The sequence below is a fragment of the Columba livia genome, chromosome 3 (assembly GCF_036013475.1).
Source record: "Columba livia isolate bColLiv1 breed racing homer chromosome 3, bColLiv1.pat.W.v2, whole genome shotgun sequence".
In the NCBI taxonomy this organism is placed as follows: domain Eukaryota; kingdom Metazoa; phylum Chordata; class Aves; order Columbiformes; family Columbidae; genus Columba; species Columba livia.
In genome coordinates, this window is record NC_088604.1 from 66,671,928 (window position 1) to 66,699,344 (window position 27,417).

Genomic DNA, 27,417 nt, shown 5'->3' on the forward strand with positions numbered 1-27,417 from the left:
ATAACTTTAAAAGATCAGCAGGTTATACAGTATGGGCACAGAGCATGAACAGAGCTTGGGTCTCCTCCTTGCCTCTCCGATGTGCTTCAACTGAAGCCCTAGACTGGTCAATCTGGAGGCTGAAGGTTCATCTCATTCTGGTGCACAGCTAATCATGGGCAATTTCTCCATACATGTCCAAAGGAATGCAAATGACTGCCAGCTGTGGTTTTTACTCGTCAAGTTGGAACATGAGAGCAGCATCACCTTTCCTGTGTAGTCACTTTCCTGTGTAGTGCTGCCATATAATATAGAGGGTTGATATTGATGTAGGTCTGCCCTGAACTAGATATGAATAATTTTGCATTCCAGTGCCTTTTCATACTGTCCCTAGTCATAGGCACTGATGTTATGTCCTAAATCAGCAAATCCAATTTCCTGCTATCTCATTCCCATCACTCTGCATAATCCCTTTCATGATTAAGCTACTCTTGTTTAAAAGAACTCCTTGCTCTAAAATAGTGCAACTGCTCTTTCACAGCCTTCAGCACACAATCACTTGATTCTGCTGCTAAATAGATGAAAACATGTCTCTGATGCAGAATGTCACTGGGAAAGCAGACAGGAAACACTGTTACTGAAATAGCTCCACAATCCGATCCATGCCCATCAGACACTGCCACCCTCATGCAGTAGCGTCGCCAGAAATCTGATGGGAGACAAAAGCTTCCATAGAAGTTAAAAACAGAAACATGACATGCAAACCAAATTTCTGTTCGGGAGCGAAAAAGCGTGGAATAAGGCACAGCCCCCACCTAGAACAGTGAGACCGGAGATCCTCAGTGGAGTCACTGGTGCTGCTACAATGTGAGGCAGTAAAACAACCTGGAAAAGCCTTCTCTTTGGTGCCATGTGTGCTTCAAGAGCTGCTGGCAGTAGGAGCTCACCTGTTGACTGTTGCATTACTTTCCTCAAACTTCTCTATCCCAGCTGGATGAGAAATACCAAGTCAATTATAGTCATTATTAACATTCCACTGGAAAACAAATTAGGATCTTGTAATCCTTTTCAACATTCAAAGAGGTAAAAAAATAATTCCTCATAAAGTCCTACAGAAAGTCTGAACATGCAACCCCTTTTACAACTCACTTTTATTAACAGATCTAAATGAAGAAAGAGATATTTTGCCTGAGTTCTAAAACACTTTGTAAGGCTGATTTCTAGAATTCCATTCTCTGTTTTGTGAAGTTATATCAGCGTTGTTTTCCTTAATCTGCTCTGGACTTGGCAGAGGTAAATTTCCTATTAGTGTTTTCTTTCTATTTTCCAGAAGCTGTACTGCATCATAGACATCACCTAATTTTATCAAGTGCCTATAGATCAGGGATCTGGCATGTGTCATTTCACCTCTGAGAGGATATTTCCAGTAAATGTAGCTTTCAGTTTATAGTTAAGAATGAATGTTGAAATGACTCAAAAACTTCATGGTACATTGCAAGCGAGTTTTAAAAATTTCATTTGGCAAAGATATTGCATGCTCAGTGTGTTACAGTATGACAATGAGTAGCTGTCTGAAGAGGTGATCAGCTGTTCTTCAGTAGGGAAAGGTCAAGGAATATAACATGAGCTACTCTTGTAAATATGCTTGAACATAACTATTCTCAAACAGAGAGCTGTCAAGGTTCGTCTTCTATATGAAACCTGAATCAGAGCAATTGTTTCTGTGCGCATGGACGATATGAAGAGGAGAAGTAGCTCTGCTCACTTGAGAATGAGCTGTCAGGATATCAGGATATATGAAGGTTGATCAAAGTTCTGCCAATCACTCCCTATGTGATTCTGGGAGTACTCTTGTAATCATTGCCCCTCACTGTGAAAATGTATTACATGCAAAATTATTGTGAAGCTTAATTCACTGCTTGTGAATGCTTCGAAATTTTGAATTCTGCAGTAATACTTTTTTTTTTTTTTTTTTTTTTTTTTAATGCAGCTCTTCTTCCCAGTATTTTAAATTGAAATACAAGGCTAGAAAATACCATTACAATGAGCTAGTATAATATTTTGCATATTAAACACCTGTTGACTGCTTAATCCTGCAGTTCAATTTGGGGTTTGATCATGTGCAACATGTTTTGGTCCTGGTGCAATAAAATGTGTATGAGTCCATTTAAGCATGAACCTTATAGTGATTGTCCATCTGCTTAAAGCAAACATTTGCTCAAACACTTTGTGGATTGAAATCCAAGTACTTGAAAACCAGTGGATTTAAAATCTGTAGGCATTGTTATTTGTGAGACACATTCTCATCAGTAATACTTGGAAGATGTTCCCATATGGCAAATTCTGACACTGACTTCATATAACATCTTCAGCTTTGGGATGTCTCTCCACAGAAACAGAGGAAAGACCTCATTCACATTCCCAACTATTTCAGCTTGCATAATTAAGGATGACATTCTTCTCTTTAAATGATCTTCTATGCAAGTCAACACATTTATCTTTAAGTAAAAAACATGAGTTTGAAATTACAATATCTAACTTTATTTCACATTCTGAAGCTTCCAGAGTGATTCCAAAACATTCATTTCAGACATTGTTTAAACTAATAGGTATCTGACAGCCATACTGCTTATGCACCAAATATCCTATGTTTTTAATCTCCCTAATCCAGGGGACGTAAGAAATGTTTTGATATCCAGTACAGATTTCAGCAGGAAAAAAATACAGTACATTTAACCTCCCCTTTCTTCGTTGTTTACTAAATATAGTGTAATACAAGTAATAATATGCTGTGAAAATCTCTACTGTAATGTAACGTGCATTTACAATCCAAGAGTAAAACTTTAGTCATCTAAACCAATTTCACTCTCAGGAAACAAGCAGTTTTGGCCAGCTGTGTGCAAGCAGTCCACTAAACTCAGTGAGCAATGAGAAAAGACTTGAATTCTGCATTTTGTAGGCACATAAAAATAGGTAGCAGCACCTATTCTAGAGCTAAGACACTGTGAATGCAGTTGTGCATGCAATGAAGTTCACCAGACTCAATAAGACCCTAAATAAAAAAAAATATTATTAATGAATGAAATAACACAACTTTCTTTCTCCAGAGGACTATTGTTTTAAGTCTGCAGCCCGTCAGCAGCCAAATGCAGGTTTGCAGTCTTATCAGCAAGTCCTCCATGTACTAGAAACCATAGTGTCTGTAATGAAACATTCTGTAAACTCTGTAAATGGTTGTTCTTCTAGAAGGGAAAATACTGCACACTAAAAATAAAGCAATGAAAGCCAGTTAGTAAATATATACAAAATAATTTGCCTTTACAACAGAAAATAGTTGTGGTTTACAGTAAGTAAAACTTGTAAGCTCAATGTTTGTAGTCAGATTTGCAAATGGGATGATATTGGGCTGGACGATTGCAGTTCAGAGATCAACACCAGTCCTTCCTGAGGGGTGCTGAGCTCCACAAAGGTATGCATGCTGCCAGTCTCCAAAAGCCTGGAAAGTAAGATGCTAAGCATTTTGCCCATTCTCAAAAGCTGCTGAATCTTCATTCCTCCCAGAAGACAGCTGGGGACTCATTCTCTCTACAGAAGCACAGGACCAGCGTGCTCATGATTAGGAGTCCTGTGGCTGGTAGTTGCCCAGCCCTTTTAGCAACAACAGACTTATTTCTAAGTGAGGAGTAGGACTGCTACTCTGCTTGTGGAAATTATTTACCCTTTATTTGAACATGGGATATTTAACAGGAAACTGATACAGTAAGACTTAAATCAGGCCTAATTTTTCTGTGCTATTTCCAAATATCCATTACAACTTAGACAAGTGGTCAGTACAGTGAGTGGGGAACTGGCTGACAGGCCATACCTAGCGGATGGTGGCAAATTACTCCTTCTCAAATTGGCAACCTGTCATGAGTGGGGTCCCCCAGAGACTGATATTGAGCCCAACACTGTTTAACACCTTCATAAATGATATGGATGATGGGATCAAGTGTACCCTGATGAAGCTTGCTTATGATACCAAACCGGAAGGGCAAGTGGAAACTTCAGAAGGGAGAGTCACCCTGCAGGAGTACCTGGATAGGCTGGAAGTGTGAGCTAACAATAACCTGATGAATTTCAACAAGGACAAGTATAAGGTCTTGCACCTGGGAAAATTTAATCCAGGGGTGCAGCACAGACTGGGATCTACTCAGCTGGGGAGCAGCCCAGTGGAAAGGGACCTGGAGGTCCTGGTGTACAACAAGCTCAATATGAGTGAACTATGTGCTGCTGCAGCAAAGAAAGCCAGCAGGATGCTGGGCTGCATCAACAAGGGCATCACCAGCAGAGATAAAGAAGTTGTTATCCCACTCTACTCAGTGCTTGTCAGGCCACACCTGGAATACTGTGTTTAGTTTTGGTCCCTACTATATAAAGAATTATGTGGACAGGCTGGAGGGAGTCCAGAGAAGGGCAACAGAGACAATCAAAGGACTAGAATACGAGAAAGGCTGAGAGAACTGAGTTTGTCCAGCCTTGAGAAAAGAAGGCGTATGCAAGACCTTATCACCATGTTCCAGCAAGGTGGCTACAGAGAAGAGGGAAACTCCCTTTTACAAGGAATCACATGGAAAAGATGAGGGCCAGTGGGTACAAGTTACTCCTTGGAAGATTCCGATTGGACACAAGAAGAAAATTTTTCACTATAAAAACAATCAGCCATTGGAATAATCTCCCCAGGGAAGTGGTAGATTCCTCAGCCTTGGACACTTCTAAGATTCAGCTGGACAGAGTGCTGGGTTGTCTTGTCTAGACTGTGCTTTTGCCAAGAAAGCTTGGACTAGAAAATCCTTGTGGTGTCTTCCAACGTGGTATCCTATGATTCTTTGATTCTACGAAATACTGGACTTCTCTCACATCAGTGCAACTAATCCCTACTAAAACAGGGATTAGCTTGACATCATACACATGTAAGAGTCAAGAATATTTGTTAGCCTGAACTAAATAATCCGTCTTTGTCTTATATCCCAACTAATTGTACAGCCCCAATATTCAGCCACAGGTGTCTAAAATCTTGCTTTAGTGAAAGACAAGATTTCAGTGAATAATTTGCCAGGAAGAATTAAACTTTGGTACAATTTGAGAAAAATAATTTGGAATAAGGAAATGAGTAATCTCATGACAAAACAGGAAACCTAATTAAAAAAATAATTGTCATTCATGCTGCTTATCTTGATAACCAGACCTAGAAAAATGAAACATGAGGAATTCTGCTCCCATACAGCCTTACTGGCTTTTAAAATGTGACTACTTGTTCTGCTGGCTGCAGACAGAAAATTCTTTACAATTGTTAACATGCATTTAGCATGTTGTTTGAAACCTCTCTCTGCATGAGGCTTCGTATGCTTCAACATTTCCCCATACTATGGAGGATTTTATACAAGCAGCCTTAGTATGGGGTATTTTAAGATCCTCTACAGTAAGCAGAACAGGATGCCTATGATCGCAGTCAAGACTGTCAGTTTTAATCCTCTACAAGTTCTGCATCTAAGGTTCCTTAGACAGAAGCTGTTCTGTGCTTACAGGAAGAGGGTGGGTAACAGGAAGTGTTCTATGAAAACTTAACATCCTTTGGAAAATATGTAAAACTTTTTTTTTAAAGAAAGAAACGATGTAATGAAATTTGAAGAAATAGGTATATCAGTAATCTGTAACACAATCTGTTTCTTCAAGAAATTATTTGTTTTTTATGTGGCACTGTTTTCTTTCCTCTGAAGTAAAGATAACAATGGTTACAATTAAGATACAACACTATAAATATTAAATCATATGGCAGAGCAGTAAATTAGAGCCTGCAGTGCGAAGACAAGTGATCGCTTGGACAGTGGGATATTGCACTCTAAGAAACCACTGCTACCTGCCTCTTGGCAATGTATGTCCCCTCCACAATGACAGCTGTAGACTTCTCAGAGATCTTCATCACACACAGAAAATTGTTGAGATTATTTAGGTTCCTCCTAAAATGTACATGCATGTTTGCAGCATGGACCTAACTCAGGAGTCTGGGAAAGCTTTTATGATGGTTTCGTAGGCAGGAGGCGGGGTTTGTGTGGAGTGGCAGATGCGGAGGCTGTTGTTAGACCAGTGGTATTCGGGCTGACTTAAGCTGTTGGTGGTGCTTCCCACAAAGGTTGTGGTGGTATTTGTGGGAGTAAGGGTGATCAGCTGACTGTTCGTCTCCACAGGGAGGGGAGGACACTGAAGGAAAGGGTGGAAGGTGGATGCACGGAAGCTTGACTTCCTGGGGAAAGAGTTGGCTTGCTCCAAGGAAGCTTGCCGCTGGAAGGTGAGGCTGGCCAGGCTGAGGTTGCTCCGACGTTCGCAGCTGCTGTTGCGGTAAAACCCAGTCCTACCAGTGGTGTGGCCATGAGAGGAGGGTCTGGACCGACGGCTGAAGACTGAGGAGCTCCCCTGGGAAATGTGGGCACTAGCTCTGCGACGAGACAAGCAAGTGAGCAATGCCCAGATGATCCCTCCAATCACTAGTCCAACCACCATGGACACTGTGAAGGCTATTGTTATTTGCTCTGAAATAAAGCAAAAATACACACCAAAGTTATTTCACTAACTCTGAAGGATTTATCTGCCAGAAAGTGAATTTAAGATGTCAGCCTCCTTAAAAGATGAACAAACCCGAAGATCTTTCTATATTATGTAATACATGAACTTTACAACACAAACACAGCAGCTGAGACTGCTCTCTTTATATGATGTTTTTTCTTTAATTTGCAAAACTGAACAACATCCAGAAAATAGCTTGCCTTTAATACCCGTTTCTGTACTAATGCAAGGGAAAAGTCTTTAGTCTCTCTCAGAATCAGCCACCCACCAGCCTCGAAGTATGTTATAACACTGCCAAGCATTCGCTTCTGTGGGCAATATGAGGTGTGGATTTATGCAGACTTGTCATTCTGTTTATAGATGTTTATGCTCTATGTGTATGAGTTTGCAAACTCACCTATTACAACAGTGATATAGCTTCTGCCATGTTCTTAATGGACTAAGCCTTGTATTTATTACAGCATGAGGACACATCCCAGCCTTTTATTGCAGAATCACAGGTATTTTAAAACCTCATAGTAATTAATGTAAATTACTGTATCCTAAATGATTGTGGTCAGAGATAACCATTATTAATACTAAGTGTCTTGAATATTTTTTATCCCCAATTCCCAGTTCAAAGATGCATTTATCTGCCATTAAGGAAAGTAAATTTTTAGCTCTTTCATAAATGCTTTCAAGAACTAAGAGATTTGAAAATAAAAAAGAGCATGGTTAGGATTGTTTTCTTCCCCACATGGTTTCACAGTGTGGAGGAAAAAGATGTTTTCCTTGTGTATTTCTAAGAACAGGACTGTTATTTCAGTAAACTTCACATACTTTTGCAACAGAGCACCAGCTTTATTGCTGTTCTAAAAAGTTCAGAGATACATTTGCAATCCTGGATAAGACCTGAAATGAAAGTAAAACCTTTATAGATCCCCTCAAAATTCAATAAGAGGTTGGATATCAAACAAGAAGGAATACCGTGTTGACTACTAATGGAACAAAGAGGGAATAAGTGAACAAGAGCCATAGGAGAGCTTAAAACATGTTTATTCTGTCCATGCTCTGTTATCATGTTTGTGAAACATTTCTGTTGAAAAGACAATTGCATTCATTAGATAGAAATGAGTAACTTCTATAGCGTACAGAAATGCAGACCAGCTAACACTGTGCTTGGCTGATCACCATAATAGAAAGTACTAACTCCAGGACTGGGGTACAGATGTTAGAACCCAAAACGGGCAAGATGAGACTAGGTTCAAAATTTTCTTACAAGGTAATAGCTGTTAAAGAGATTCTCCTGAATGTATGGTGCTGTACAAACAGTTGTTTCTAGAGCCCAAAGTAATGGCACTGACTCTGAGCTGTGGGAATTAGCCAAAGCAGGTACTGGCAGGCAAAGAGGGAGAGTGGCCTGAGGGAACCCAGCTTTGGCGAGCAGCCGGCACACTTTGGAGAGGAGAGCTGCTAGGCATGGCCATCAGGACAGGCTCACAGGCAGAGGCACCCCAGTGTATACCAATAGACACCTTTGCTTAAGTTACACGTTGGTGTCTAACAAGGCTTAAACTTAAGGCAAGGTCACTGCAGGAAGGGGAAAGCAAACACTTGCTTTCCTTCCAGCAGCGGAGATGTAAATGATTATTGGTATAACTGCACTTCAAGAATTAGTTCCTGTTACCTTCATTATCTACCTTCTTACGTTTCTCCCTTCAGTGAAAAATTATTAGCTATGTGATTCACGCATGCAGTTGGGGAAAACTAGCTCCCTGCGTACCAGAAAGTTTAGCACAAAATTTTTTGCAGATTTTTGGGAGGGGATTCTAAATAGTGTTAAAATTCAACTCAGCCCTTGCTGCTGCCCATCAAACCCTGTCAGAGGTGCAGAGTTTTCACCATACATGCCTTTGCAGGTTTGGTTCTAGACAGGACCAACGTTATCATGAATTACTAACATCAACATGAATATCCTACCCAAGTTTATTCACTTTCTGTATTTCAGGATAAACCTGAAATTCTATGAGGCCCAGAAAATGTAAGGTCTAATTAAGCCACTGATATTTTGGATGGCTATACAATCTTACTGTTGCTTGCTTGTAAACTCAACTTTCAGACAGGCTTCTAACCATTATCCTTTTCAAATGGGAAAGTGAAGACTAGAGAGGATAAAGTGTAGGATATTGTTGCAGAGCACTGTTCCTTTTGGGGAATGGTTTGTTGTCCTTTTGTTCAGAGGCAGACTGGACTTGATCATAAAATATAGAGGGTGATTGTCTGGTCTGCTTTTTGCAAGGAGCCACAGGCAGCATCCTGCACTGCAACTCCTGGCTGCAGATCAGAGCTTTGTCACCACAAGCAGCCTTCTGACAAAGTCATTATGATTCTACCCTTTAAAAAACATCTTCAGAGACACAGAAGGCCTTATTGTACCCTTTTTGTTCAGGAGTAACCTATTATGCCATTTTAAGGGATTTAGTACATCCTGTTACTGCAAGTCCCTTCTCATACTCCAGGAGGTGGGAAAGGAGAGACAGGACTTGGTCACCTCCAGTTGAGTAAATCCCAGGGAGCGTCCTAAAGACAGCAATTCCCAGGCACTGGACCTGCAGTTTGAGAACCCCTACTTCTGTCCCTGTGTGGCTATGGGAAAGTGGAGCAAGAACTAATCCTTTCTAAGGCTGGTTTCTCTCGCACCTTAGCTAGAATGCTAGTTATGTTATTATATTTTGAGACTGCCAAGGGATTCCCCAGGCACAGGAGTCTGTGCTGACACTTGATATCCCTCCTCCTGCTTGGGCTCTCAGCTCCAGCAGGGCAGAGGAGAAGGGGATCACTGCATGGCTTGAGTGTACGAGGAAGCACAGCAAGGTGCACAAGTGTACCAGGCTCTGGGGCTGCCAAGCACTGTGATTGGAATTTGTCCCTGCATCCCTCTAACCATAATTTTCACCACCTGCATGATTAAATCAGCATTTCACACTGTTAAAGGCAGATGAGAGAATTGACAAAAGTATCGAGTGCAGCTCTTCAGTCCTTCCCACGTGCTGTTCCCTTGTGCTGGAGACACAGCACAAACAATTATCCCTTTGGATAATGTCTTCATTTTCTTTAACTTATTTGATTTTTTAAGTTTTCCACCTCTACATCTGAATGTAAAAACAGAGGGTCAAATTATCGCCTGGGGCAACTCAGCTGGGTCTACACTGACTGTTGCAGCTATGTCTAGTAACCAAATACTCTCATTTCAATTTGGACCTACACTTAATCTTTCTGGTACTTTTATAGAAATATCACCAGATCGATTGGTTACAGACACTTTTTTCTTCCTATTCCCAGACTGTCCCTGACTTCAGTGGGAACAGTGGGTCACACTAATAGGCTGAACTTGCTTTTTGTTTACTCCTTACAAAGGATGAATTTCACTGAAATGTAATTCAGTTCTAAAAACTTACATTGAAGAATTGTAAATCTATGCCCATTGATTTCTTCTTTACAATGTCCAGTGATCACAGCCTTGAGGTACATTGGAGGAAATACTACTAAACAGAGAAAAAGATCAAAGGCAGAGTGGGATTTGTTGCACCTGGGATTCTGAGGGGAGCAGTTGGCTTCTGCAGAATTGTTTTTCTCTTCCTCAATCTGGGCAGTGCCAGGGCAGAACTAGCCTTTCAGGAGCAACAGAGCAGTGCTGACACGAAGTGTCTCCCAAGGAGCCATTTATAATATCTGACGATTTCCTGAGAGTTGTGCATGTTGCTCTGTCCTCTGCTTTTAAGGAAAGAAAAAATAAAATGGGGTATAAAGTAGGAATGCTGACAATAACCATAGCTTCTCAGGTGCCAGTCCCCTAAACACAGTTTGATCTCTATGTTTCTCAGGCTGCTCACACTGCCTATTTCTTTTGTTTATGTCATAACTGAAAAGATTTGCTACCCTGTCTCAATCAATTTTCGCCACTCTCTCCTGTAACACCAGCTGAGGTGAGGAACCAATGTTTTTTTTTCCACTTCAAGCCACAAAGCCAGAAATAAAAGGATATGAGGAAATATGACAGCTGAACATCTTAGCTACATTACCTTTCTCATCTGTGGCACTTCCAATGTTCCCATGCCAAAAAGGTTGGAGGTTCAAACCCACAGTAACACCAATGACTACTGGATGTTACCCCCAGACCTGAATATGAAGCCAGCATGCGTCTGTGAGCCCAAAATCTCTCCAGATCAAGCAATTCCTTATGAAGTCTCTCTATTCCCTCTCCCCTGATTTTTGCATGCAGTGTTAAACAAATTCAGTGCTACAGGTTTGTGCAACGGATTATTGCTTCTGCTGTGCAAAGTTTTTTCTTGGTTGTTGCAGCTTTCTTTAAGGTTTTTTATAACTTTTCATTAACTGTATACATGAAGCGTTAGTATACTTTCTATCAAGTTGATAATATCTACCAAGTCTTTAAAACTCTATAGAATCCACACACAAGAAATTTGGACATGTTATTGATTGAGATGATAGACTGTCTGATAAGGTGCTTTTCCTAGTTATGGCCCTGAAACAAGTTCCTCCCATCCACCTTGGACATCAGTAGCAAGGCTGACCGAATGGGTCTCATACCAAGTCTTCTGAGAAGTGGACTACATTCTCTCCTTTACCACCTTGGGCTATACTTCACAAAAGCTTAGCAGCACAGTTTCTCTCCAGCCTTATCAGTCCCTGGATCAGCCAAATTCTTCAAAAAATAAGTTTATTTTTTTTGTGATGGAGGAGCCTGCCTCTATCATGGAGCTTAAAGGTCAATCACTTATTTCTGAGAGACTTTCATTTTCCTTTCATGTTCATGGACCTCATTAGATGGCAAGACATTCGTTTGAATTAAAAACACATTTGCATCTAGGATTCATTTGAACTTCACTCTGGATTTTGTTCCACTAGAATGTAAGAGTTTTACCCAAGGAATCTCCCTCTTGCCCTTAGCTGTGGTTGCAATGGGCTGGAACAGCATTTTGCTCCCCAAACTCAGGAAATCCTGAGGACCTGCATCTTTCCTGTAGCCTTATGACGAATTGCCCAAGGTGTAAAGTTGAGGTGGATGCAAGGTCTTCCTTGCCCCATGCTCACAAATATATACATTTGTAAGCTTTTCAGCTGGCCAAGTATATGAAAGGATAGTAATACCTTTAAAAATTGTGTAAGTAGCAGCTTCAATGAGAGCATCTAAGAGGAAGAATCAGGGTGGGGTGGGGGAAGAAGGGACAAAGTACTGAACAGGAAGGAATGAGGAATGAAGAAGCATGTTTTAGTCAGGCTGTGCACATATAACTTGAATTTGAACTGCATCTTTGCTAACAGAGCTAATAAAGAGCCATTTACCTTTCTGAGCATCTGTTCTACTCACACTATTGCTAAATGCAAGGAGGCAAAAAACACCCACAGGGTGAGATGACACACATTTGATTTGGTTTTATTTCTAGTGAGTAACATTCAAATATTACAACCTTGATGTTTTGGAGGTGTTATTTTTTTTTGTTATTGTTTTATTAAAAGATAAATAACTAAGTTCTATCTTAAAGATACTAGAAGTGGTAAGGTAGCTTGTCAGTCAAGAATGGTATTGTTCAACATTCAAACTCAGCTTGCCATATAGATGTTTTACTCACATCACGTTAGAGCAAGATGACGTTCATTTACTTCAGCAACTTAGTAATTTTCCCATTTTTCTTCCATCTTCCCAAAACTAGCACAAAGCATTGCACACCTGACATGGAAACTTTATTGCATGTGGGCTCCAGCAAGTTTGTATGCAGAACATACCACCTTATTGATTTCAGCTGTACTAGCAATGAGAGATATCAGAACATACCATCATGTTGTATTGTGGAAAAGAGCTATTTCTATAATTTCCAGCCAAATTTTAGAATTGTAAATTTATTTCCATTTTAATTTTTTACTTCTCACATTTTTGTGAGCTCCCTTTCCTTTATGATATGTTATATGCCAGTGACTCAAAACTTGTCCAAGTAAGCAAGCATTCCTCCTCCTACATGCGTACCCTCGCTTGCACACACACACACATTGCTATTTCCCAAAGCTGAAAAACCTTGACAACTGGTAGAGGATTTGATCTCAGACATGGAGAAATCCAGCTCAGCCTCTGTCTTACTCTATATTTTTTCCCAAAATGAAAGCTCAGTGACAAAATCTGGTATAAAACCCATACAAACCAGTATGGGAATTCGTACCTGAACATTGCACATCTTAGGATAGAGCACCAACTAGTGTATTAAAGCATGAATTGCATTTACAAAAGACAAATTAGTAACCTGACTAGTAAGAATGGTTCAGATACTTTTTTTTACAGGATTGTGTCTCAGGTTTCAAGTGAGGTTCAGATAATTCATCAGCAGATATGCCTAACACAGCTTTATCTGTTTAAAACTAGACAGGAGCAGCCAGGATCCATGAAGGTTTGAACAAAATCATAGCATCTTCCCACAGCTGCGGTTAATGTACATCTCTCAGCCAGACGGGCTGCAGCTACACCTCCTCACACATGCAAGTTTGGAATGGAAGAATACCCTGGGCCAGGGAGCTGCCACTTTTTCCCACCGCATAAGACTTGAACTACTTGAAATTTTATGCCAGTTCTATCAGCTCCGAGAAAACTTAGTTTAAAGCTGGGGCTGATATCAGTAACTAAATCCTGTGCTGTTGTAATGCTGAGTTCAAAAAATAAATTTCTTTGTATCTGAGAAGTGTTGACATTACTATCTTCCCGATTTTTGTCACTAATTGTATTAGCAGAACAGCCTCTCATTAATCATTTGTAGGCAGTCCATGATTCAGTTGGGTGGGTGAATCACTTGTTGTGTAATTTCAACCAGCTGTGATCTTAGTCACAGCAAAAGTTTAAGAAAGGTCACACAAGACTCTTGTGGAAAGAGACTAACAGGCAACAGCACAAGGTTGTTCAGGTACTTGTGACGTCCAGAAAACAAACAGATGAGGATGGTGACATCTGGAAAACAGAGTCTGTGGCAAAAAAAAAAAAGGCTAAAAAAAGGCAGACTGTGCAAGACATGAGAACTAATAAAGAAAATAAGTAGGATAGTTAGGTTGTCAGAAAAGTCAGTGCTCTGCATTCAGACACTGCTTGCTAGAAGCATGTTTTATTTGGCCTCTGCTAGTGGGAGATTCTTTTCTGCAGAAGCAGAGAATAATTCTCCTATTTCACATAATAATTAAACAGTTGGTTTTTTATCTCCACTGCAGGTAAAATTAAAAGTACTGTGTTTAAATTAGAGCAAAGGATATTAAAATGTGTGTTTCTATCTTTGAGGACAGGTAAGAACTAGAATAGATAGCCCAGGTAGGCAGTGCATCTACCCCCCTTAAAGATTTTAAAAACAAATATCAGTCAAGAGGTGTTGTAACGTAGTTAATCCTGTATAAAATTAAAAAAAAATAAAAGGTAGAACAGATGACAGCTCAAGGTCCATACTGACGTTATTTTGTGTAGTTTCTGAGACTTTATTCGATCGGGTAAGCAAATAGGCTCTGGAAGCACCTGAAAAATCATTAAGTAAATGGCAAGGAAAATAATGAAGTATGTACCCTTGGATTAATTCCCAGTTTGAAATACAGAGGGGGCGGCTGTTTATTAGAGGGTTAACTTCACAAACGAGCAACCTATCTAGGAACAAGATTGCCCTCTGCTGGAAATCTATGCTGAAAATCTAAACAGTACATAAAACACCATAATTCTAATAAAACAGGGTGTCAGAGAAAGCTAACAAGAAACACTTCAATGAAAGATTACAGAGATGTTAATAGTACCTTAAAACTCAGAAAAAACTCTGAATTACTTTGTCATAAACACTTAGGACTAGCATTTTGCAGCGACTTTGAAAGTAAGGTAGACTGAGACACAGCAAAAGTGTTCAGAAGCTTAGTGAAGTAAACTCATACATTTTGTGACTTTGTGCAAATACCTGTGCTGATGGAGAAGCATGAGGTTAAGTATGTTCTTAAATTCGTATTTCCACCATCCACAATGATGTCCAGAATTATCTCCATGCACCAGAGTACATTTGCTCTGTTTGCTAACATCATAATTTGTTGCAAAAAAAAAGCCAGAAAAGTGGAAAATGCCATTGCAATATCCCATCAAACCAACTCAAAGTTAATGATGTTCCCTTGATATTACTGGCAGTTGTTTTTTACTGAAATGATAAATAAAGAGTAATTGTAATAATCGGAATAAAATACTTAAGATAGAGATGTCAGCATGTTTAATATAATGGTTTTGGCATAACTATATAAAACAAATCAAAGATTCCTTTATGCAGACAGAGATAGAAACTTTGTTGCCATATGGTTTCGTTATGATACCTAATGCACTGCATAGACAGTAATGTAATTTTGATCTTTATAGCATGTGCAGCAAACAATTCTCTGGCAAGGCATTCTTATCATCCTCACAAAAAAAGAGCATAGATCAAAGCTTTATGGCCTCTGCATGAACCTAATTCCAACAATAAATCACAAATTGCCACAGGGCAATATGGCATTATAGTTATTATTTAACTGATATGATTATTTTACAGCATCTGAGAATAAAATAATTTCCTACATGAACAGAGAATGAGTGACTGGAATGAAATCTTAAAATGAAGTAATATTTCTAAAATTCTTAAAATTAAGGAGGAAATAGTGAAATACATATGCTACATTTAAGAAAACAGAAGACAGTCAGGGTTAGAACAAAGCACAAGGTTTTCAGCTTTTGGGGAATGCTGTAGGGTGAGGAATACATTGAAATCATCTTTAGTCCCACCACAGCAATTCTGTTGTTTATGATCTAAGAGCCTTCCTGTCCCAGTTACAGCCTCAGATAGAGCTTGTCCTTACTGTGAGAACCCATAAATGGCTAAGAAGCATTAATAATGAAAGTCCAAGTTTTATCAGACTATAAATAAGAAAATTTTAAAAGGCATACCCTGAATATCTTGAGGTACTAGGTATACTAGAAATAAAGACTGCATTTCAGCCTGCCCAGTGCAGTCTACAAAGAGTGGTTCCCAAGGCAGTGCTTTTCAGAAGAACTGAAACCTCTTCACATTTGCTATTGCACAGTAATGCAAAAGATCTCCTGCTACATTTGTCTTCTCTGCGGAACAGCTATATTGGTGAACATTTTGAAAATACAGATGTATGTTTGTACATGGTAGTACCATCAATAAGTTTCAGAGATTTCTCCTGTACCAAATACGTCTGTGAATATCTATTTCAGTGTAGCCTAGGAGACCTAATTAAGTAGTACTCACAAGAATCTGTGCAGCCACAAGCTGATAAATACTGGTATAACTCCTAAGTGAGATGATTACGGATCTGGAGTATTAGCTCTTGATGGCCTAGAACAAATTATCCAGGCTGGAGACTCAGTGTGAAATGGCATATCAGTGCTTGTCGCACGTGAACCAGTGGTGTCTGGGAAGTTGTGTTTTCACCAGGCTGGTCCAGGTCCTCCTTGCCCTGAGACTCCTGCACTTCTCAATCAACAGAGCAATCAGTGGTCTTCATCTTCATTTATGCTTTGCCTGTGTAAGTTATGCACCTTCTACAAAAGCCATGTGCCTGCTTCCTTTACCCTGGTTAACTGAGAAACAGCATCAACATAACGTAATTTTTTAAAGCAAAATGTTTAAAATTAACAGATGTCTGTTAAACGGTGAAATATGCGATAAGTGTGTGTTAAGGTGCTGGACTGTGAATTCAAATGTCTGCAACAGGAAATTCAGTTTCTTCTGCAGATAAGATGCCAAAGAAGCAAAGCAGAGGCCTCTACTGAGAAGCAGAAACTCCCCTGGCTGGTTCCTTCAGCAAGCATGTGCCAGAGTCCAAAGAAGTTTTTACATTGCATTGAACCAAGAATTTTTTTCTCAAGCAATTATTTTGCTGAAAATTTCCTAGATGTTATTTCACAATAATGCTATGTATATTTGTGTTGTTGATGGAGTTTTGGTTGAGGTTATTTAACAGATAAATTTTAAATTACTAGTGTCCCATTTTCAATACTGAAAATCAAACTCACCCAAGTTTATTTTCCATCTCCTCAACTAGAAGTGGAATAAATTACGTTAGGAGAATAATTTAGGATTGTTTGCTGCAAATTTAACTACTGTGCAATAGGTTTCAAAATCTGACTAAGTACTTTTGATTAAATTTGTATAGGAAGTGAAGCTTCTGTCTTGAAGAGCAGGAAAAAATGAAGTTGTCTGCACAGCTATTGATAGCCTTTTCTGATTATTTTTTTCCCCCCAGACAAAAGAATAGTGTTATGAAATGAAGTTAGTCTTATAAAGACAAATGGGTCAGTCTTGAGTCTTGATTTTACTTTGTGCTCTTCTTCTTTCATTTCATCTCCATGCTTCAGGTTAATCTTCTGTGTAAGGGAGATGGCACCACTCACAGCTCACAATTTTTTTTTACTCCTGGTTAAATGAATTACAGTGGTAAAATGGGAGGTTGTGCATAAATACAGACCATTTTCCTTCAACAGGTTCTACAGGAAGAACTAAGGCAGAACCATTGCACTCAGAGTATGCTGAGATTAACTCTGAGTATGAATGCTGCTAAGCTCTAGCAATTGAGCATGCAAATACAGGGCGTTTGTCCTGGGGAGAAAGCACAACAATAAGCTTCTTTTATTAGGTGACACATTCACATGCCAACACATTCACTGGAGTGGTGCTTGGAAGAAGAAATATACTTAGTTTCCTAAAGACGAGACTTCTGTATTTGGTGGATAAATAAATAATGACGCTTCTGGCAGCTCATGTGACAATAAGCAGCACCACATACTCAGACAATACAGTAGGTGTAGTTGTCAAAACATGTATGCACTGTGTGTTTGATTAATATTTAAATAATACTCTGAAGAAACTCTTCCTTGTGTTACCTCAGATCTGTTTCCTTCCTGCTAAAGATGGTTAAGCAGTTGATAAATCAATGGCTGTATGGGGGGGTGGGGAAAGCAGGAAAGAAGCAGTAATTAGGATGTAACAAAACACAGCCCGAGGATGACAGACTCACTTTAAAAGAATAATTTATATATGAAGAAGAAATCGTGCTCTGAATCGACAACATGAAAGAATAAAACTGGTCTCTTCAGTAGTTTGTTGCTTTCATCCAACTACAGTAATACTCTTTTCTTTGGGCTTGCCAGAATAAGAGCAAGGAAAAAAATCGGTCCCTCATTAATATCTACTTTTGTCTCTCTGACAGGCCTGAACATAAGATCTTGGAACATATTTACATATTATCATCATAAATGTAAGGTCTCACTATTTATATAATCCTCTTTGCTTCAGTAATGAAAGTAATAACTTCCACATGCTTGTCAAATCTATTACTTAACTGATAGCAAAATAAGCATAATCATATTAAATTTGGAATAGGTTGATCATTTTGATCCCTGAGAAGACAGTATATGATTTATCTGTTTGGCTTTTTTTTTTTTTTTTTTTTTTTTATGGAGGGTTTATACAAAACAATAGTATTCTAGAATTTGATACAAGATGGTACCTTCAAAAGGTAACTGGAAAATAAAACACAGAGTAAGGCTAAGACACAGTTCTGTCTGCTGGAGAAATCAGCGTGGACAGAGTATGTTTAGATTTGACATATGACCTTGACTCCTGTCCCTGATGGAGTGCAGAGGAAGTGCTGGCAACCTGCAATAGTTTGGCACCAGCATAAGTAGCATGAGAAGGTGCTGAGCAGCATCTCTCACCTGTCTGCTTCATGTTCTCTATAGCAATGCTGGAAGACACTGAAGCTCATGGACACAGCTGCTCCAGCAAACAGTGCTGCCACCTGCACAAGTAATCCAACTGATTTATTTCTCATTTGGTATAAGAATATTTCTGGAGGACTTCAGAGGAGGAACCAGGGACCCCAAATGTTACAGAGGAATGAGATTCACTGTTGTCATATTAGCACTGACGGGCTGATGTTCAAACATGACTGCTGCCAGTGCTAATGCCTCACCATCACATGTTATCTTTTCCTTCAGTTAAACCCACACCCTTGTTGCCATTTCTCTCAGTATTAGCACTATTTATATGCAAGCTCTGTCCTGTTTGAGTCACTGCTCTGCTGCTGCCTCGTGATCCATCCCAAGTCAGCTCACACTGTGATCAGGGAAGCTGGAAACAGGAAGATCTTCTGGTGACCTTGATCTAGTAGATAGAGCAACAACATTCTTCCTTGCAGAGATCTTAGGTTTAGGCAGAGCAGAGGTGGTATGTGTGGGTCTCCCTCACCCCAGCAGTCCTCTAGCTACCATGATCATTATCAAAATTATGTGGAATACTTAAATCAGCTTCTGACCACTTGAGCATTTGAGAAGCAATTTAGTTATGTGACATTTTCTGCATGTCTATCACATGATTTTCGTGTGGATCAGTATCTTATCTGAAGGGGAAAAAAAAAAGAGATTGCCATCAGTCAGGGGAAATCTCTGTTGCTCTAGAAGCCATGTGTCAAAAGTTACTCTGATGCTGCTGGGCCTGGAAGGTGCACAAACCTACAGCCCTCTCCAAGAGGTGAAAATAAAAGTCTGTCTCAGTTCCTATATAGGTGAAGCTGAATTTAACTGATGTTACCTGGTTTTGGCTGGGTACTACATTCTCAGGCTGTGTTTGAGGTCCCAGTGTGTTGTATTTGTAACAGGCAAAACCAAACTGGTCCCTGTCCTAAAAACTCCCCTGAGCTGTATAGGATTTTCACAGTCCTGATTTCCACAAATTTACCATGTATATACATTGCAATTATTCTTCATTAATATGAAAAATAGTCACTCGTTCAAGTGAAATCTTTGGTTAAGTAGTCTGGAAATATGGCTTCGCTATTAAATTTATGGCATTGTGCAACATTTCAATGAGTAACAGGAGGGAGAACTTGTAGGTACTCTAGATGGTAACAAGAAGAGAAAAATTTAAAGGAGGTAACATTACCATAGAGATCTCATTGTCTTTCATAGTGTTGTCTAAATGCATCGTATTTTACATCTGTGTTGTACGTCTGCTTCTCAGATGAATGTACTTGAAAGAACTCAGTGCATTTACAGGAAGCATTTGCAAAACGAGAACCGTCTTTCTGTCTGATTTTGTGCCACATTTTACATCAACATCTTTCTCTTGACAACATTCCTATGAAGCAGCATAGGGAAGTTTTCTCTATTTTTTTTCAAACAGGGACCTGAAACGTGTCTTACCTTCCAGAAACCCAACTGAAAATCTGCCTTCCAGTATGCTTATTTCCACAGATGTCTTTTGAGGGATCCAGCCTGCTCTAAGTTCAAGTTGACCATAGGAAAATAAAACAATTCTAAAATTTGTGTGGTGTTGACAGGTTTCTTGTAGGAGGAGTGGGAGGAGGCTTTGTGGCACTATTGCCTTTACTCAACACAGCTACCCACAGGCATGCTTGCAGAGGCATTATTTGGTCGATTTGTGGAAATCTTCAGCCCCAAGGATGTGGTCTGTCTGTATCAGACTGACACAAGGGGGTATAAGTATACTCTAATTCTTTCTGAACTATTCCTTATATTATGCAATCATACCATTCACACAACTAGAAATTTCTAATGCAGACATTCTGTACGTGTTTTAGATGAATAATGCTCTAATTACTCCATCTGATCAATATCTTTCAGTCTAAGAAACTGGAAAAAATATCCAAAGCTCTATTTTTCTACCAGTTTTCCTAGGAATTTTATCCAGTGAGTTCTGAAAGCTTTCTAACTGAGCTAGAAAATACATCCCTCCTTCTTATTTATTATTTTAATTGTTAGACTACTCTTATATAGAATTGCCTAAATTCACATGACACTGACATACTAGAATCAAACAAAAAGGGCATTTGGATTATATACTCTTCAAAACAAGTTCTTTCTCTAATATCAGTAGATATACTTGGCTGTTAAATGGGAATGAAAGACAAGATACTGTTTGTTATTAGACATCTTAAAGGTATGAAAATGTAGCTTTGGAGATATACACCTTTTGCTTTTTTTTACACACTCCAGCTTAAATGAGGAGAAAATATTAGTCAGAAGATGGAAGGTTAGACAAGCAATAAAGAACTGGCAGGGCTCCATAAAAATCTATAATAACAAACCTGGAAGTACAAGTCATTTATTTGATTGGAAAAGACAGCTGGGAAGCTGGAAGGAGGGTTTGTTCACATACAGTTGGCTCCCATATTAACTCCATCATGATGGGAACCGAAGACTGCTCAATGATTGGATGCCACACAACATGAGGTAAAACCTTGAGTTGCAAGTCCTGAGTGATGGATTGGTATCCCTGATGAACCAGAAGCTAGACTCTGAAATTCAAGTGTTAAACAAATAGACTCATTAAGGTGATGCATGATAAAGCACTCTGGGAAGACAACAAGAAAGCTGTAGCTGTATATGTAGTCAGTGTATGCCAGATGGGGAGATTGAGATTCAGTGCGAAGACTGCATTTTATATGTATCTGTCTGTGACATGGGAGAGGTATTAATACAGGCTCCTGGCCAAAGGACTTAGATCTGTTCTTTCAGATATGTTTTACTTCACCTAATCAATATGGATCATCCCTTCCTCTGATAACATTTACTGAGAGCATTCTGCTCCCTTCTCTCTCACTCACCATGTGTTTATGAATTTGGTTTGCTTTTGATTTTTATTCTCATTGTCTAATTTTATCTATCATTTAGCTATCATTTTTACCAAATGCAAAAGGGCAATGAGTGAAAGAAATTAAAAACTGACAAAATCAGTTATCCCTGGAATGCCATTTTAATTTATTGTCCCCAGTAGTACTATGAGAAAAGAAATACTTACTTAGTAATCAATAATACAGTGTGGTATTTTGGGTCATGGCAATACTCATATTTGCAGAGTAAAAGGCTCTATCTATCCTCTTTTTCAGTCTCTATTTTCTGATAGTGTCCTACTACTTTGGATATGCACTGGAAGGAATTATTCTCTAAATCACTAGAGCAGGACTGCATTGTGAGGTTGGAAGAAAGTTCTTTGCCTCTTCCTCTCTCTGTTCTCCCTCTGGAGCTGCTTCCAGTAACAGAAGACTGTAAATTTGAAGTTGTCTGACTCCAGCAGAGTGGTTTTAAAAGAAAGAATCTTATTTGTTCACATCCCATTTCCAAACTTTTGCAGACACCGCTGATCTAACCAGAAGACTCTGCAGGAAAAGGTTATACCTCTTGTGATAACACTTATTCCTTGTGCTATGAGGTCCTTATGATGTGTGTTATGCTGCCAAGAATTGAACTCTTAAAATCACTGGGCTTTTCCAAAACATAGAGAAGTGATAAAAAAAGAGACCAACTTCAAAAGAAATTCCAGTACTGACCTTCAATCACCTTGTTATATTTTGACTGATTTTCACAAATTAGAATACCAGCAAGAATATGCACATTAAGGTGAAATTTTGAAAAGGGAGAGAAGGAAATGGAACACAAGAAAAATATCAATTCAGGAAATATGTCCTTGAGGTTGATACTGCACCAGAATCCAAGGCTCTACTTTGTCATGTTTTCCTCCTGCTTTGTTCCACTTTAACCCTAAAGATTTTCTCTAATAAGAAAAAAATCTCCAGTGGTGTAAGGCATCTAGAAGTGGCTGTCATGCCTTCACTACATCCTGTCTGCCAGCAAAGGAACTACGGGCTCCAAATTGTAGCCTTTGTGTGTCCACATCTCCAGCAGGACAGCTAAGACAGCGCCTGGAGTCTTTATTTGCTGCTGCTAAAGCTAGACTGGAAGGGTACAAAGTGTGTGAAGAGGAGAAAAGGGAACAAGGAGAGACCACCTGGTGGGTATGCTGGAAATGCACTGACACAGTCATCAGGATGGAAGCCAACAGGCTTAACCTGGTCACCACACAGGTAGCCAAATGCTTCTTTTCCCATTTGCAAAGAACTGGACTGGATTTGCTAGTTGTTTCTACTCTGCCATGACTACTGTCTATGAAGGATCCCCAAAGACAAATTGGGTCCCATGGCTGTCTAGGTTGGACTTTCCTGCAATTGGCAGCTCAGTTAGTGTTTGTGTCAGTGCTGCCCCTCACAAGTAGTAGTTCAGTTCATAAAGAGAATGACTTAAAGTCCTTAACCACCACTATTGCTACCAGGAACAAGATAGCACAACACGGTGTCAGGCATTAGAATATGCTCATCCCTAATGGCCATCTTTTCCAGTACAGTGTATAGTCTGACTTCTTTCAAGCAAACAGGCATATTTTAATGAGTAGTCCAGTGGGTTGAGTCAGACACAAGGCAAAATTTGACATTATATTTAGAACCATGAGTGCATTTGTAGCTTATAAAGTCAAGTGGTAATACCTAAAGTATTAGTACCAGGCAGTTCACAATTTTAAAATGGTGGAAGCAACCTGATATATGGCATTATTTCCAAACACTGGACAAATAACGCTCTAGATTCTGATTCAAGAAAAGAAAATTGTCCTTAATGTTTTTAAGGTATTAAATTGTAATTTTGTATTTTTAAATAGATACTTGAGTAAAACTAGACTGAAAGATAGTCTAGGGGTCTAAGTTTACGTTGATTAATATCTGCTTACACTTTTTCTCTCTGCTGTTGTCATATTGATCAAATGTACTATTTAAATTAAATTTCTTGATGTGAAAATTTACTGCTATCTTCACTGGATAAATAAGATTGTCTCAAAGACGTTTATTGTATTTAATTGTGTGTAACTGAAAATGCTTTTAGGAATTACAAGAAATGCACTCCTGGTTAAAATGGAAACGTCTTTGCTCCCACTGTTAACTTACAAATCAAAATGAACTCAATAAAGTCTATATTAAAACAGTAAAAAATTATATTAGTAGTTGATGGATGAGTACAAACCCCTGAATTTCTCATGCAGCTATTGCCTAATCCTCTTTTGAAACCACCAATTAAAAAAAAGAGTCCAGATTCTCTGTCTATAGTCCCATATGATACCAACGATACTGAAGTTCAGCTGAGGCTTCAAGTGCTTCTTTTTCTACGTCTGTCAAAGTACCATACTGTGGATTCCCACCACAAAGCAGGGTAACTAGATGTTACAGAGCTTCATAGAAGCTGGGACCTGAAAGAGATGATCTGCTGCATCCTTGCAATAGCTCAGACAACTTGTTTAAAACAGGCATAAATGTCTACAGAGACTGTGCAACATCTGTAGTAGGGAAGAGCTCTAGAAAAGTGAGAAGTGGAATCCTGATTGTGTACTTGTCACACATTACGTAGGAAACTGCCTGACAGGGCCAGGAGCTCTATTATGAAAGTATTATGAAAGTCATTATTTTAAACTAGAAGAGGTGGTTAATATTCCTTTATTTTTTTTTTTTTCCCCAGCAGAATTAATTTTAGGCTAGCAAAACTACTGTTTTACTTCTCTTTTACTCTGCTGCATGATTTAGCATTTCAAAGATGCTTCAGAATGATGATGGTGAAGACTGAATTCAAAAGAAGAATGCCTGAAATATCTGCAGCTAAGCATGTTATTGAATCTCCAGGTTGTCACCGACTCTAGACTGAGTTTGCAAAAACGTGTGCTATTTTTTTATATATTATTATCTGTTAATGTCTTTGTGTCAATACAGGGAGAGGATTTAAACTACCTAGGCAGTTCACACAGCATGGTATATCAAGGTGTGTTTATCTTTGTTTTATCTACACAGCTTGTTTACGCACACATCTGCTAGCACGGAGCAGTTATATGAAGATTTATGTGTACTCACACATAAATAAGTGGAGGACAGTTTATTTTGTTCATTGTTTTAAAATTCTTAGTCACTTTTAAGGTGCAAAGCTACCATTGAAAACTGGACTGATTTAGAAAACAGGATGCCTGTTTATTTTCCAGAGTAGGGAACCAGCTGTTAGACAACAGATGGTTTATAAAATAGTAAGAGATTAAATATCATTAGGAATACTTGCTTTAACAGTTTTTACAGTGTTTATTTTTTTCTCACAAAGTTAGTCCCTCTCAGAAAACCTTTGCACATATGTCGAAGTTTACAGTTTTGGCTGAGTCCACGGGAGCTGCTGAGGAGTCACAGATGCATGGAAAAGGATCTGCAACTTGGTAATGTATTCATACACACAGCACTACGGGGTGGGGAGCAGGGGAAGTAGCTTAGAAAAATAGTGAAACAGCCTGTAAGCCATATGCTGAAAAATCACAGTTTTGAGTACTGTATTCTCATTTAATAAGGAACTCAATTTTATTTACCACAGGACATGTACCTTCAAAGATGTCAGAAAATGCACTTCTATAATTTTAAGTGGAATTTCTTCACCACAAGCTTGTGTCAGTCATTGTCTTGTGACACAGACTATATAGTGTCTCTCCCTAGCCTATCACACATGATATACCTGCAGGAAAGAAAGGGAAAGGTTTTGTCTCTCAGAAAAACAAGAAAATCCTAAGAGGCATCTTCCCTTCCCAAGACCATGCAAGCTCCTCACAAAACCCCAAGGTGTGAGGTTCATCTGCTGTCAGAGAGTAAACTGAAAGGGAGATCAGAGCTGTGTGCAGTACCAGTTCCTGGCAAGCCTGGTGGGCAATGCTGGTGACAGGAGATTATGTCCCTTTCAGCAATAAGACATCTCATGCATGTCTTGGTCTGTGTTGCCAAAGACAGGTCTTGATATTGAAGGACCAGGGCTTGGTGCACCTGGAGATGCACCTTAAACAGAACGACAGAGTATCACAGTACCAGCAGGGCCAGCCTCATGCAATATGCTCTGGAATTTAAGTGTTCACTTCTTAGGTAATTTTTTTGACTCCTGAAGATGGAGAACACCTTGCCCACAGTCTGAGTAGTATGGTTAATGAACCCTTAAAATCTGATGTAACTTTGCTGTTTCTTGCGTATGTTTCCATGACAGTGAAACAATACCTCAGAACAAAAGCAAATCTGCAGTAACAAGGGACAGCATCTTTAACACAAGGATTCTTATAATGTGTGTTTATGAAAGCACCGCACCTTCACTTTAGTTCTGAAAGAGCCATTTTATAACTACATGAAGTTCTACTCTACAAAAATGATAGTTATTCTTCAGAGTCCATCAGACAACCTCTAGACAACAAGATACTCTGAAGCTGTAATAACAGTATTTTTTCCTCAGTTAATCTGAAAGCATTTCTCAAAGACATCCAGTATAATTATCCTATTGTTCAGCCCAAGACACAAAAATGAAGTGAGTTGCTCATGGTATCCCTGTAGGAAAATATATGTGTCACTACAGGAAACATGTTGATGGCATTCGACAGATTCTTGTTTCTTATGCTCAAGAAACAAAGGAAATTCATTAAATCTTCTTGTACAGTTATTTTCCATTCTTTTCCCAGGACATTTCTATGCAACAAAAGTTCTCTTTTGCTAATACATATTGTTTCTTAGTTTTAGATAGTGTACAGATTCTTGGAGGGGTCATTGCTCAATAGCAATAATAAAATAGAAAAAAACAGATCATATGATTCACTCGAATGCTAAATGCTAATACATGTTAATGATAAATACAGCAAGCAACAGAGCTTTTTAAAGGGAAAGGTTCTCTACAGCTGTTATACAGAATCTTTTAGGATCAAGCTACTGAATCTAATTACCTTGAATGAATTTCAGTATAATGTATATTTCCACCTCACACTCTATACATTTCAGTTAATGAACAAATCTCAGGTTTGGGTGAACGTCTTAATGGATAATAATAAAAATAGACATTGAGGAAAAAGTAAGGAAAATCTGATCCACTATGACAAATTAGAAATAATTTTTCATTCTGGAGGAGTAAGAGTTCGTTCCAAAGGTTGCAACACATTTAGTTTTTGCCATCTCTTTTTCATCAGAAGATGAAACAGTTCATGTCTGTGGTGTAGGTACATTCATTAAACAGTTGAGAATGTCTACCTGATCTGAAACATATTGAAGTCAATAGACACCTTTTCAACTGACTTCAATAATGAACTTTGTCAAACAATCAATTCTGCCCCGGCTGTTCCTGCTGTCTTGATTAGTTTGAAAACATGATAAAACTTTGTCAAAGAAACATTTGGAAAACAATATTTTGAAGTGCAAGAAATACAAAATCTACTAATTATTTTTTACTCCCAACATGAGGCTTGAAAATATCCAGATGTGGTTTGTAAGGCAATCATCAATGAATCTCAGCATCCGCTTTAATGGTATTCTAGAAAAAGAAACAAAATCCTTACCCCAAAACTTTGGCGGCCATGTGATTGGAGAGTAAGTACTGTTTCTATCCATAACATCCAAACAGCAAATATAGAATGGTATGTCCAGAGAGGAGCAATGGGTTTCTGAACGTTTGAGATTTAGCAGTAGAAGCGACGCTTTTGTGCTGCCAGGGCACTCTGTTGTTTGTCTGAAAGGAAATGGATGTATCATGCTTCCTGCTTGTGAACTCGAATTAGCAAGTGCTCCCCTTATCTTAGAACACCACATGGTTCCAGAGACGGGGAAGTAGTTTCCTTCTCGTCATTTCCTCAGCCAGAGCAAATTGACTCAGAACAATACCAAATCTCCTCCTTCTCTGAAACTTTTTGAACCTCAAAATGTCCGAAGACAGGGAGATGAAAACTCCTTTCTCTTTCCTTTAATGGTTTTCTATGTTGAGGACCTTCCTTCAACATTCAAAAGCACTTGTCTTTGGTGGAATATTCCATAAAGAAGAAATGTGTGAAAAGGCTTTTAATAACACCATTTCATTAGTATATTAATTTAGGGTATAAGGATTGTCAAATATTTGCCATTGTT

At 38.9% G+C, this 27,417-nt stretch overlaps 1 protein-coding gene across 1 annotated transcript; it reads right to left on the reverse strand.

The window, feature by feature from the left end:
* Positions 1 to 1,933: 1,933 nt before the first annotated feature.
* Positions 1,934 to 27,074, reverse strand: MYCT1 (MYC target 1). The gene is made up of 2 exons (XM_021294864.2): positions 26,856 to 27,074; positions 1,934 to 6,548 (listed from the first exon to the last, which is right to left on the reverse strand). Exons 1-2 carry the CDS (start codon positions 27,046 to 27,048, stop codon positions 6,016 to 6,018), a joined length of 726 nt encoding a protein of 241 aa, XP_021150539.2. The 5' UTR covers positions 27,049 to 27,074; the 3' UTR covers positions 1,934 to 6,015.
* Positions 27,075 to 27,417: the final 343 nt, after the last annotated feature.

Coding starts and splice junctions, on each gene's coding strand:
- MYCT1 (XM_021294864.2), bottom strand. CDS start 27,048: ATGATACATCCATTTCCTTTCAGACAAACAACAGAGTGCCCTGGCAGC. Junction 6,549..26,855: donor ATGGCCGCCAAAGTTTTGGG/GTAAGGATTTTG, acceptor GCTTTATTTCAG/AGCAAATAACAATAGCCTTC.